General features: G+C 37.9%; 1 protein-coding gene across 1 annotated transcript in view; it reads right to left on the reverse strand.

Moving 5' to 3' along the window:
* The window catches only part of IPO5 (importin 5), a 42,393-nt gene that overhangs the window by 25,287 nt on the left and 2,384 nt on the right, over positions 1 to 14,722 (reverse strand). The window contains exons 2-8 of the mRNA XM_064408415.1: positions 11,928 to 12,008; positions 6,337 to 6,529; positions 5,738 to 5,840; positions 5,416 to 5,512; positions 4,297 to 4,401; positions 979 to 1,101; positions 771 to 891 (exon numbers count right to left, since the gene is read on the reverse strand). Of these exons, the coding sequence (XP_064264485.1) occupies positions 771 to 891; positions 979 to 1,101; positions 4,297 to 4,401; positions 5,416 to 5,512; positions 5,738 to 5,840; positions 6,337 to 6,529; positions 11,928 to 12,008 (823 nt within the window). The remainder of the gene's footprint in view (positions 1 to 770; positions 892 to 978; positions 1,102 to 4,296; positions 4,402 to 5,415; positions 5,513 to 5,737; positions 5,841 to 6,336; positions 6,530 to 11,927; positions 12,009 to 14,722) is intronic.

Below are 14,722 nucleotides of genomic sequence, written 5' to 3' on the forward strand. Positions count from 1 at the left end.
CTTTCCTCATGCTGAGCACAGAAAAATTGTAGCATTTTTGAGCTGAGCACACAGCAAAAGTTACCTTTTATGCAAGTTTCAGAAAACAAGCAAGAATTTGGACAAACACAAGTGTGACAGGGAGGGAAAAGCAGGCTACACTGCTGTGCCAGGGCCCTGATCTAGTCAAGGAAAAGGTTTAAAAGGCAAAGAAACACCAGTGCAAACAGCACTGATGCTGGAGATGCCCAGAAGACATTTATTTTTAGCATTTCAAATAATAATGCATGATTTTACAAGTGCCTCTTTAAAGACTTTACCACCTGCATGTTAAATAAACTAATTAGTTTATTTCTATGTATTTATCCAAGCATCTGATTTTTTAAATTCACAGCTTTAACTCGCCACTGCTGCTCAACATGCATGCTGAATTCCTTCAGTCTTGACCTGCCAGCACCACAGAGTATCTGGCCTACATACCAAAATCCAAACGTAGAACTTCAGAACTAAATGCTGGTTTTTTGTTACAGTAAAATTTTCCAAAGCCAGCTGAAAAGCATGCAAGCAGTTTTCCTTGGAAACATCTAGTAAGAGTCCACTGTAGGGATTAATTTATGAAGAGTTATAATAGGAAGAGGATTACTCCACTAGGTGACACTGAACTGAATTTTCTTAAGCTACGCACACCAGCAAACTCAGTTAGATGTAGTTTTGCCATTGACCAACAGCAAAGTCAATTTAATACTGTAAAAGAAGACTGTTTCAACAAAGAAAATGAGGAAAATACTTACTGGCTTGTGCAATAATATTTGTATGCCTCCTCAGCATAGCAGCAGCAGTTTCTGACAAGGCCACAATTACTTCAAGTGCCAACTGACGCTGCATGTTACTGAGACTGGCATCTGCACACAACTACAACCCAAAAGATTAGAGCAAATGGTTAGAACAGAGATTTTGGGGTGGAAAAAGTGATTCTTAAAAAAACATTCCTAGCTTTACCTTCAGGGTTAGCTGCAAAGTAGCTTCTAAATGTGGTCGTAAATACTTAGGAACAGAATCTGCAATTTCTACAAGGGATTTCAGAACAGAATCATCATTTTGGTAGCAGGAATCATTTAGAGCCTATAAAAAGATAAGATGGAGATAAGATTAAATAAAAACAAACAACATTATGAATAGGACCAGTGTTGCAGAAGGAATTTCATTAATTATATTCTTGTTTCTCTGAACGGTCTCATTTAGTATTAGTAGCTAAGCAGCCAAAGCCTGAGGCCACAAGAACTGACCAGAGTAAACTTTTTGTTAAAGCTAATGCTTCTAACAATGAACTAGCTGATTCCAGCAGATACAAGCAGATACAAGAAGATAAGAATCAAGCAGACAATTCCAAGAGAATGAAGTAACTTCACCAGAAGGTCGGTTCTGCAACAGTGAAAATCAGTGAAAAATTAAGAGACCACCAACCAGAAGTGGCTGGGGACTGGGCCATCAGTGGCACACATACAAATGAGAGACATGAACTGGGGTAAGGGTCCCTCTCTGGAGGCACCAGCTCAAGCTCTAACCTGAGAACTAATAGAACACAATTAATCAGAAGCCTTCACTCCAACTTTCAGCAGGATCCCAGAGCCAGACCCTGCTATGGTGACCTGTGTGCCTAAGTCCATAACAGGAGCAGCATCCAAAACTACAAGTTTTCTGCAACTAAGTTATGGCTCACAATGTTCAAATCTAACACTGCAGACAATCAGAAAGAATTAAGGTCACGCATCAGAGGCTCCAACATGCAAAACCACTGGGTTATGACAACTTCAAAATCCATTTAAAAGGAAGCAACTCTGCCTGAACGAAGGAAAATGAGCCTAACTTCCTTTTTGCCTGTTATGTGAGAAAAGTTTTGAATAAGTTATGCTTATAAACACCAAGAACCACAAGATTAAAGAGGTTTTTTCCAGACATCCCTCCAGAGCCACCAAATTAAAGCAGACCTTTCAGCCTTCAGTCACAGACATGGAAAAGAGAAAAAGAAATCAAGCTTTTTGCAACTATCTTTCTCAACCCATATCCAAATTCTGAAAAGTAATTTAAAACTTACTTTTAACTGATCAGGATGATATTCTACTGCCAAACCAGAACACTGTTACTCAATGGTATTAGAATCCAGAAGGAAACAAAGCTCCAAAGAAAAAGTCTTTACACTAACTTCTGAGATTTTGAAAGGAATTTTCATTAGCAAAGTATTTTATGTCTTCCTAATGTTGAAACATTTTTTGAAGTAACTAAATAATTTGTAATATTTAATTCTATAATTCAATATTTTTGATAATGGCACTTATATAACCCACACTTTCAAAACAGAAGCAGCATCTTCTAGTACCAGAAATGTTCTGGGAAAAAAAAAAATCTGTCACTGTTAAGGCCTTTTGGTCTAATAGCTATAACACTCTGATTCTCTCAAAGGACAATATTTACTGGAATTTTCTGCAAAACTGTATTTTATATCAATTGCAACTCTGACAGTTGCACTCTTGCTTTTAAAGCAAGAGTGGTTTTCTGAAAAAAGCAGCTCAAAGTAAAAAGTGGGTCCTAAAAGGCAAAAGCACTTTTCTGAAGTATCAAACAACGTTCAAAGAACTCCAGTGAAGTTCTATTTGCTTTTGCCTGACTTTGCAACAGAAATCTTTGGGTAAAAGTTTCAACTGTCAGTTTTGGAAGTTCAACTTCCAGCATTACCATTATAGATCTTGTACTGAAAGGACTTACATGCCAAGTCAGAATTTTATTTTTAGTTTTTCTACCATGTCAGTGTTTCAACAAAATTAATTTCAACAGCAACAAAAAAAGCATCCAACTGTCTCCAAAGGTCACTCACCACTATTCTAACACATTCCTATTTATAAACTCGGATATTCATATCCATCTTGTGTTACCACAGCCAGAAAATCTAGTTCTTCTTGCAGTAACTATGTTAAAAAGACAGATTTCATAGCACAGCTCTGTGCTCCATATTAGCAAAAGAAAGCTTGAAAATGTGAGCCAAGTGCATGTGTTGCTACAGTGTCTAAGTAGTGTAAGAGTAGCATTGGAAGTTATAGCACACAGAGTGGGCTATTAGCCCAAAATCTAAAACCCACACACTATTTAAGTGCCACACATCAAGACAAATGGTATGACCACCCTAAACCCTGCCTTGCCCCCACGTACACAGTACTGTAAGTAGCCAAGGTCCTCTCAGGCAGCTACAACTTCTAAACAACAAAATTGTTATTGACAAAGGCATGGACAGGGACTAACCACCAAATAGAGACCTCAATACCAAAAAACTTATACACACTAGAGCCCATTTTCAAGTTCAGATGATTTGGATAAATTCCTCTCAGTTTGCATTTAAGATCAAGCAGAATTCCATCAGTTGCAGACGCCAGTAGATTTGGCAAAATTTTTCTTCAGCTTGCCACAAAGCACAGGCAGTTTACAGCTCACACTGTCAACAAGAACCCGCTGTTCTGACTGCAGTGACAAGTCTGTCTTTAATGTAAATTTAGCCTAATTTAAAATCACCAGAAGTTCACTTCCTGTGTTATCATAGGTACTAAGTTGCTTCCACTGTTTCTTGATATAGAAAGGGAAGTGTACTGTGAATTTTTCATCCTTCAGAGCTCAAACCATTTCTGTCTCTGGTTTGGTTTACAATAGGCTTCTCTGCAAACATAGATAACCTTACACTAGAATTTCAACTTTTGCTCAAACTCATCCATCCAAGAGATCTAATCCAGCCTCAGAAACTACATGAAGCTTAAAATAGCATTTTTTTTGCAATTTCCTAATTTATCAAACAATAAAGATAATTTCTACAGACTTTTGTTCTCAGTCTGAGAATCTATGTTCAGAATAATTCTCTGCTTTCCTCTTAAGTGAAGAGGTACAGCATATCACAAGTCCATGAAATCCCCAATCACAGATTACTTCAAATCTTAGGATAGCCCATATTTGTATTTCAATATCATGGTTAAATTAAAAGCTGTTTGATTTTGACCTATATACCGTACAAAGAATTTTAACGCATTTATCTCTGTAACACTGCTTAAGATGATCAGCACTGAGCTACTTTCCTTGAAACCCTATCAATTACCCTCTATTTGCAAAATTCCTTATTAGTCTCCACTTCATCTTGCTGGCAACTGCTGTCTGGCTAAAAGAGTCAGTTAATTCAGGTCTCAGCAAAAATTCACCAATTCACAGACCAATAACTTACATTTGTATATAGTCAATAGAGACAGTAATGGCACACTAAGTGTAACTTGTTTGGTTTCTTACCTGCAAGATTCCAGGTAGCAAGTCTGCAAAATGTTTAAGAAGGGGAGCATTGAGCTCATTAGCAAGCACAAATGCAGCTGCAGCTCTAGCAGACAAAGTCTTGATCTAAAAGACATGATTGAAGAAATAAATGTGGGAAACTAGTACTGAAACATGCTACTGTTAGTTTTCAACATGGGATTTTAAATTTTACTTCAAATTAAGGTAAAGCGTACAGCATCTACATTGTCTACCATACAAGAAGTTTATCTTAAGAGATGGCAAGTAGTCCCTAGTTTTGCTTTTTCTTTTAGTAGTTTTCATTTAATGAAAGAAAAGAGGAAAAAACCCTATTGTTTTCAACTTCTATCAAAACTTCAAATGTGCATGCAAGTGTCAGTCTCATTTTTCAAGAAGTGTGATCTAAGTGTTTAAGACATTCCTCTTTAAAGGCATGACTTGTGGTACTTTAGAAAATGTTATTCAGTCTACTTTCAAAGGTCAGAAAAAGTAATCCTTGGGGGTGCAGCAAACTGAACCCATATATCACAGCAGGGTTTCCTATCCTTGCCCAGCATTTTCCATAACAAGAGAAACATTTTCAAAGTACAATTCTCTGCACAAATCAATTAATCTGAAGCCTTCCAGAAAAGCAAGGCTTGCTTACACACCCTTAGAGCAAAACATGCACAAACAGTTCAAGAGCTGTTGTATATTCAGAATTTTGAGACATACCATGTCCCATCTACATACAGATACTGTATGTAGAGACACGACAGACTTACACTGTTTGACACAAAGGCCAGAAAGAGACTTTAACATGGAGTTTCTGACCCCTCAGTGCTGCTAGCTAAAACCCCATCTGCCTGGGGCCACTGCAACTGGTTTTCTCCAAGCATAACTAGGGAAGAATCTGGGCCTAAACAACGCAGATATGAGCAGTCAGTCAGCTTCAGGACCACAAAGGGGTCTGAGCCTTTGTTTTGCAGCAGGCATAGTCAAAACTCTGTGTGTACATAATTTTCAGGTAATGCAATTCTCTGGTTGAAATCTATGGTTTAACATTTATGTTTGAGACCACTGCACTGAGTTTCTATGCTCATAACATACTAAAGTCCCAAAAGATCATAAAGGTCTTACTGAGGGATGCTCCTGATCTTGCATACACTGAACCAGCATTCTCTTAATGACATCCAAATAGTGTTGCTGTTGATTCCCAAAAATCCCAGGAAAATTCCTAAGGATAAGACCAAAACATTAATAAAAATTCATACAAGTTAAGGTTAAACTACTATTTCAAACTTATCCATTGTTTAAGTTACAGATTGTAACTGTACATGTTTGAGTTAAGTAAGGCACAATACAAGAAAATAAATGAATATGATTGCTAGTTAATTACATTGTGACAGTTTTTCTTTCATTTTCAGACATGATTAGGCTATCCTACAAAAATGCAGCTTACCAGAAAATATGCAGAGCAGCCTCGCGCAGTCCCACATTCTGAGAGCTGACAGAGTCAAATAAGAATTTCAGAACTTCTGGCCACTGGTTGTTGCCATCTTCATCTACATTTAACACAACAAAGTTTTAGGATATGCAAACTTCAGAATGGTGAGATATCAGTGGTGCAGGAAAACCAGTCATCACTGACTCCCTGATGTGAAGATGCACCTAAGTCACAATGTAAAATACTGCGAAATGTTTAATCTACAAACACTCCATAACAGAAGATGATCTCTGTTTACTGCTATATAGCAGCACTCAAAAAAGAAACTGATGCAATGTTCAGCACAATTAATGACAATTTACACAAAACTGGATTTATAAACCTTAATACAATCTCACCTAAACTTGAGCAATTTAAAAAGCAGTGTTTAAGAATCTTACTTTCATCTGGTCAAGGATAGTGTAAACAAATATTAGGTTCTGTTATAAGCCATGGAATCAGTTAGCACATCATGTGCCAACGCCTGAGTAGGACTAGAGAACAAGAGATACAAATACAACCACAATCAATACATAAACATTTTACTACAGTATCAACCTCTGCAAATAAAGTACCTATTAAATTCCTGGCCAATTCAGCGACTATGTCACATATTTTCTTTCTCATAGTGGACTGCACTTCTAACTGGATGAAGAGCAGCAATTCACTCTTGACTGACGTCTGATCCTCAGGTGACAGAGCTGGATAAACTTCTTCAAACGCAGATGACAACAGGCGGCGCAGAAGGACAGCTGCCATCTGCCGAGCCTGTGAAGGAGAAGCGTGTGTGTGTGTTAAAGTGTTTGACATGGTAATCATGCTCCTACAAGGGAACATGGACATCATGCTTCCAAATGACACTTCCAGTGTGGAGACTTCTTTGGTGAATGGAATACCTCTCAAGCAACAGATGACAATTATGACACTGAAAAAAACCCATAGTAAAGAAACATCAGCTGACAATCACGTTTCTGACAATTACAGCCCTTCAAAGAAATAATGACAGTACTCAGGTATTCAGGTTTTTTCTATAGCCGAACTTCAGAAATATTTTGTGACAAGTTAAGAACTTAGATGTGCTATTGAAAGATCTTTCTATTTTAAATGGCCTAATGAAGTCATTATAATCCAGACAGGTTTTTCTGGATTAAAAAGTGACTTATTGGGGCAGTTTTGTCAGATAATTAACCTGTTAACCCTCCTTCACATTCTCAAACAACTAACCCAAAGCCAAATCAAAACAAAGCTTTCAGTGTTTTGCAGGCCTGTGATGAAACTTTTTCCTTTAAACTTGAACTTAAGCATAGGAACCTAAAACTCACATATCACAGCCTTGTATCCTGTATGCATACACCTATTTTACAACAGTAACATTTACATATCCATATGCATTACAATTGTACAAGAACCAGAAGCAAAAAAAATACAGGAATTCAAAACTAACAGAGCAACACATGCAGTAAAGGCAAAAAGACACATGAAACTGTCTGAATAACTTAATAGAATGTTCACCAACTGGTGTTTAAGGACACACAGAAATTAAAGGACACACCCAAACTTTTAAAGTTTAACACATGTAACAAAACCATATCTGTGTTAAATTCTCACAAAAAATAGTCCAAACTCAATTTTTCCTGATATTCTTATTTAATGTGCACATGAATGACAGTTTCATTTATAAGCCTTTGAAATTCAAAACTGTTCAATGAGCAGCAAAAGTAATCAATTCCAATTTCTCAATAATGTTACTATGGCATAACCTGTAGATGTGAAACATAAACTGCTGCAAAGTGTCAACTTCCAACATACCCTGTAAATACCAGGTATTGCTAAAACATCACCCAAGATGCTATTCTTGTGTTCTGCAGTCTCCAAACTCACTGTATTTTTCTAAAGTACCCATCTCTCTTCTGTACAGCTAAAGGTAGTGCACACAAAGTGTCTCTGTACCAGCAGAAAGAAAGGAGTAGAACTGGACCCAACTCTTTATCATTCCTTATCTCCTCCTCACCATCTCCAGTGGGGACTAAGGCCACTACTATGTAGGATTAGCTCTTCCCTAGCAGATGTAAGGAAGGCAGCAGGTGAACAGTCCCAGTGCCCACCTGTGCTGTAGTTCCCATCAGAAGCCAAGATTCTCTAGCAATAGGCTGCAATATGGGGAATGTGAGTTCAGAAGGATGTTCTTCCCCCACTGCCTGTGGGAGTCTCACTAACAATGTGTCCAAAAACTTTCATGGTACTGCAATATAATGGTATATTTCCTTCTCCCATCCTTTGGAGCACCAATATTGAGAAAGATTAAATTTTTCCTTGTTAGTACGGTAAACTTACATAGAAATGCCTTGAGTGAGGAGCAAGTTCACTGGAACCAAACAGGGCACAAACTCTGGTGTTGTTTTCCCTTACTCAAGGCATTGTGTTTCAGTGAGGATTTCCTGACACCTGATAATGACTGAACTTGCATTATATGATATTCTTTCATGAAGTACTAACAGGTGGACGGACAGGCAACAGAGGTGAAGACTTCATGCTTTATGAAAACAAGGATGAGAATTTCCAACTCTGAAGAATTTAAAATATTAGAATACTGATAAACAGTATTCTAATACTGATTGCAAAGTAAAAACACCAGTAGTAAGGCATACAGAAAGACACAAGACCAGCACTACACTAATTATCTCCTGGTTACAGTTACTAGCTTAGGATAAAAACAATCCCCAAAATCTCTAAAGTAAATTGAAGTGTTTTAAGGACTGACAAATGAGCTACTGACTTCTAATAATAAAAATGGCATATTTTCCTCAGCAGATACTCACTTACATAGGAAAACTATCATTGTCAATTTAATTATGACAAACATGGCTGAATTAATGGCACCTCCAGGGCTATTTCTTCTAGTCTAAGAAAGAATATATGTATTTTTCACATACACCCCAAAGGTTCTTTTAAGTATTTCAAAATATGTACTTAAATAAGCATTTTACAATTCTGCAATTCAGTAGCGATAGCTTTTAATGAGGAGAGGAACAATATAAAATGTACATCCCCAAAGAAGAAATTCCAGCTGCCAATGAAGCACAAAGAGAGCACATTTTTCCCAGCATTGGGTCTTCTGCATGTCTAAATTACTGAGATGCTCACATACAACTAAAGTGTTACAGTTATTAATATAAAAAGCAGTCATAATACTCAAATTTCAACATACTGCTTCTGATTAGTAGAATTTATAGTGTGTTGAAAATGTTTTAGTATTTTAGAGATGATGGAAATAAAGCACAAGAAGAAAATCAGTTTGCTGAGCAGGGCAGCAGCAGAATTATGAACAGCAATCGGGGATGCCGTGCTCTCCACTGATATTCAAAGCATCCACATAACTATATGTGGATGCTTTGAATAACTGAACCCTATATTTTATAAGAAAAAGATTGACTATCTTGTGTAGCACTGTCACACTGAAATTTACTTTTGTTTTATTGTTCAAGTCCTCAAGGAGGAAAACATGCAGGGATGGAAGTAAAGAACATTCAGCACATGGTTCAAATATGGACTTCCACATTGTCATTCAGAGATCCAGTCCTGTGTGGAATTCAAAGCACAGAGTGCCCAAGATCCAAAGACAACTCAAAAGCAGATCTGTGGTGCATCCTTGGGCTGCCTTTCTTCCCAAAGGCTAAACAGAAGCTGTCCACAACAGCAGTCTTCAACTAAGAAATGCATCCCTTCATGTGACAATATGGACAGAGGTCTGGGAGAGGTCAGGGCCCTCCAGAAGGCTGTGAGTACAGCAGAAACAGTTTTACAGAGCATTTGTTATTTTACTAGTCATCTGTAAATTAGGACACAATCAAAACCTGCCAATCCAGAGTTAACCAAGAAAAAACAAATGCAGGGGAAAATGCAGAACTTCTGCTCCTCTCAAAGACTTAGGTGGAAGATCAAAACTGCAAAGTAACAGCCTAAAATATTTAAGTCCTATAAATAAAATCAATCTATTCAACTGTGAATATATATCACCTTTCTGTACATCCCTTTAAAATGCAGTTGCATAGAAAGTAGTCTTAATTTCCTAACAGTGAGACTACAAGAGCAGGAAGTAAGGACAAGCCCCTCCTCAGACTGAGGTGTACAAACATGCACATCACCTGGCACAGAAGTGTTCTAACTGCTAAGTCAGATGCTTCCCTCCACTTCTGTGACCGTGTCACTTTGCTATTAGGAAAGTATGAAATAAGAACAGAGGAAAGAAGTGAATATTTCCAGAGTTTAAGCATCTGGTTAGGAGAAAACCTGTTACACAGTTAGTCAAAAGAGTTATTCCAAACCTAGCTTAACGGCATTTTCTATGTCAAATACAAGGGGTACTCGGGAGCACAATCTGCATCCCTGTTTCTCCATTTAAATGCCAAAACTACTGGGCTGCAGAGACAGGACTTCCACAATTGCTGTCTGAATAGTCCTACAAACCTTGTACTCTCTACAACACAGACACCCAACTCATGCAAACAGGATGGGGTACTTTCTTCAGCCTAGTTTTCCTGCAAGGAGGTAAAGCAATACAAAGGCTTCAAGATGAAGAGGGATCTGAACCCAGCTTTCAAACAGCCTGGACAAGGCACGTTTAAAGTTCTGAAGCTCCTTCCAGCATCCTGTGTTTGGTGGCACTGGTACATTCAATGTGCTCAGAGGACACATACCAGGCCCAAAGCTCTATCCACTGCTGACATGCAATATTCTGCTCAGCATTTGGATTTCTATAAAACTATGCAGAAACTACCTGTTGATACCAGCACCATATTGAACATGCACAGAATGCTTCCCAGCATATGCAGTGTTTATATGCAGTGTTTAGGCTGAGCATGGGGATTACTTCACTTAGGCTCTAATTAGTCTACTAAGCAGTTGGATTTACAGGGAAGAGGTTGTAGGTTTTATTAATCAGGATTTTTTGAGTCCAGCACCTAATGCTTACTTATGGTAAGAGCTAACATTTAAACCTTTCTTTGATTAATCCATTGGTAAATTAAATGTCAAGATATTCAACAAATGTCAGCCTTTGATGTCTTTGGCAAGAGTAACTTCTATAGGTGAAAAGTTTTTTTTGTACTTTGCAAGTCAGAATCCAAGTCATTGGCAAGATTCCTAAGATTTACACTGGGCGATTTCCTTAGCTGATGTGAAGGGAATAAAATCAGCAAACACACGAAACAAGTATTTATTTATACTTTGTAGTAGCACTGCTCTACAGTTTTCTATCATTTGAAACATCTCAGAGGAGCAAAAAGGAAAACTAGATACCTCATGCAACCAGTTGCTAGCATAATATTGAAGGAATTTGCCAGAAGAACACAATATTGTAGATTGATAAGCATCAGTATGAGTCCACTGATACTTTCTTAGCATTAAAAAGCACAAATGGCAACTAACTCTAAATTGAATACAGTCTGCCAGAAGAGACTGTTTTCCATAGGGAAAAAGCACACTTGTGCTCTTCTAACATTCTTCAGAAATTGTTTAAGTGACTCTAGAATTTGTAATATCTTGAAAGTTTAGTAGTTCCTTGCTCTGCATATCCAAGTGAATAGTTTTACCAGTAAGTACTTTAACTGATTGCTAAAATTGTGAGCCTTACAAAACTAAGGAGTAACTAAAAGGCACCCTTACTTTATACCCAGATTAAAAAAATGTATAATGCTTAGGACTACTCTCCACTCATTCCATAATATTGCCAGATGACTTAAGAAGCACTCTAAGTTTCAGACAACACACAAGATTAATATGTTTAGGCACAGGACTCCAAGTAGAAATCACTTCTCAACTGTAACTTGAAGAAACATGACAGTAAGTCACATATCAGTTATACATTTAATGGAAAATAACTCTCATTAATCAAAGCACACAACAGAAAACAACGGAGACTCAAGCAGTCGCTTATGAAAAAACTATTCCTGAAACTAAATATCCTGCACCACAAAGTGTCAGCTAGTGAATTGGGCATGCAGCAATCAAGAGGAAGAGTGATCCCTCTACAAATGTGCAGTAAATGAAGATGCTTCAGTTAACACCAAACTTGCTTATTTATCCCAAAATGATCAGCACTGATTTCTTCCCCCCTTCTCCAAGTCCCCCTGAAAATCTGCACAAATCCAAGGTTACAGAGCCATACCTCCTCAGGAGTAGCATTGTTCCTGATTGCCTGCAGCAGGTAAGTGATCTTTGATGGGCCTGGAATAGTCTCATAGGTCTCCTGCAGAAAAAGAGATGCACCTTATTGTAAACATTTCTTAGAAAGCATGTGTTAAGCATCAATATGAACTCACTCACCTTTTAAAACAACATCAGTATCCATCGAATTTAAAAAAAAATAACACAACAGAAAAAAGAAATTAAACTTATCAGAATAAAAATGTATGACCTATTTTAAAATTATGAGTAAAATCTTAGTGATCTGGTAAGATCTGCCATATTGGAATGATCTACATATGCATGACTGGCCACTTAGGAGATTAGTTACAAAATACAAATAGAACAAAAACTCACATAAAATACAACATACACCAAACATGTCCTACTGGGAATCCATCATAGCTTTTATCATATCAAAGAATTAAGAACTTTGGAAGCCTGAGACCAAGCACAGAAAAATGTATAGTCCAAAAATTGGATCAGTTTTGGTTTTGAACCTTTTTAAAACTTCTACAATGTTATGTGGCAGCCACAAGTCCCAATCACTCATTCCAAATAAGAATGTCATATTTCTAAACTCCTGCCTGAATTTCAGAAAGAGAAGCTAGTTAGTCTCCTCCTTAGGAAAACCCTCTTAACAAAATGAGATTTAGTAAGTTCAATTACATTCTTTTACATGCTTCTAGCATGCATTTTATACATGTCTCCTTTTTAAATTATATTGTTACTTAGAATCTAAAGTGAAAACACAGCAAAACAACTTTTGCTATCCAAAACATGGTATATGGGTGCATTTTGAAACCATTAAAAAAAAAATTAAACCTATGTAGGTAGGAGCAGCGGAATCACAAGCTAAATAGCAACCCCTCAAAACATCCAGAAATAGTTCTATACTTAGTAACTCTGAGTTACTTTTTGTTGACAATCTTGAAGATTAATTACTTCACCCTTTCCAAATATTCATTATCCCATCCTGAACTCAAGGAATGAGCTTATTCTGCAAAGCTCAGGTTCATTTCTATCAGTTCTCTGTCTCGCTACTTCCTATTTCCAACTCTGCAGTAGCTCCTTCCAGTACTGTAACAAACTCTTACACACCTTGACAGGATACCTGCTATTGTCAATTAAGCAGTTTTGCATTTAATATTAGACATCATCTTCCTCCCTTTCTGTACCTCCTTCCTAGTAGGCCTTCTTCAAAAAGTGAATCTGCATTTCATATTCTCTCCAGTTGCCAACATACACTCACAGTCAATGAGACTGAATCCCCAATGAATCCCTGCATTTAATCTAATCATTTCATGAAGGCTGCAAAATTAAATGAGGTTTAGGGTCAGAATAGAAAGTCTTTGTCAGGTTAACCTCTTCCATGAATGTATGTATTTATACTGCACTATTATCTACAAATCCAAAAACTAATACAGAAACACAGTGGTTCCCTAAAGCCAGGCCCAGCACGGACTTGTTACACTTTCACAGACAGCTGAAGCACAGTAAAGGCTGGCTTCCCTCATGTCAATTCTGATAATCATAACATTCTATTTTGAGTTGTTTGTTTAACTCACTAAAAATGGCAGCAACCTAAGCAGTTGTTCAATGGTATAACTCTGTCAATTCTTAAACTGGATTCAAAGGATGCTAAAGCCAAGGGGCACAGGGAATACATGGCCAAACACAGAACCTTCCCTCTGGGCTGGTGGGAGACTTCTTTGCTGGCCTTATCCATCTTACTACCAGTCTTGCCTACACTCTAACTATGTAGCTGGATCCTGCTACATCTTACTGTATTCCTTACCTTTACAATTAGTTCCCCAGTTATCTTATGCAGTAGTACAAATTTCTCACACACCATGACCAACTTTCCTAACATGTGCAAGAAAGTATCTATCATCTACACTTGCTACTCATGTTTTCCCAAACCTGAGAAATGCATTTTTAAAAAGAGCATAAAATCACTAAAACAAAGTAAATATAAGTTTTTCTATTAGAAGACAGACAAACAAGTAAGAAGACAGGTTTTTATACTCAACAGACAACATTCCAGGATGGATGGTAAAATAAACCAACCAGATTCCAGCCAAGTAGTCAGGTTAAGTTAGGAGCATGCTACCTCATACACATAATCACAGAATGTTTTGGGCTGGAAGGGACATGAAAGACCATCCAGTTCCAAACCCTCTGCCATGGGCAGGGATACCTTCCACTAGACTAGGTTACTCAAAGCCCCATCCACCCTAGACTTAAATATTTCCAAGAATGGGGCATTATAGCTTTCCTGGACAGCCTGTTCCAGTGCCTCAACACCCCCACAGCAAAGAATTTACTCCATGTATCTAATCTAAACCTGCCCTCCTCAAGTTTAAAGACATTGCCCCTTGTCCTCTCACTGCATGCCTTTGTAAAAGCCCCTCTCCACCTTTCCTGCAGGTCCCCTTCAGGTATTGAAGGCTGCTCTAAGGTGCCTCCAGTCTTCTCCAGGCTGAACAACCCCACCTGTCTCAGCCTGCCTTTCACAGGAGAGATGTTCAAACCCTCTGACCATCTCTGTGAGCCTCCCCTGGACCCACTTCAACAGGTCCATGTCCTTCTTGTGTAAGGGCCCACAGGTAGACACAGTACTCCAGTGGGGTCTCACAAGAGCAGACTGTACACATTTACTCAGTTTGGAGTCATCAGGCTTTCTTCCTCACCCTTTTTTTTAAAACGTCTTTTACTACAATCCTCCCAAACAGGATATGACTCTACATCTCTATTATGTCCAGCCTGGAGCTGAAC

The sequence above is a fragment of the Passer domesticus genome, chromosome 2 (assembly GCF_036417665.1).
Source record: "Passer domesticus isolate bPasDom1 chromosome 2, bPasDom1.hap1, whole genome shotgun sequence".
Classification (NCBI taxonomy): domain Eukaryota; kingdom Metazoa; phylum Chordata; class Aves; order Passeriformes; family Passeridae; genus Passer; species Passer domesticus.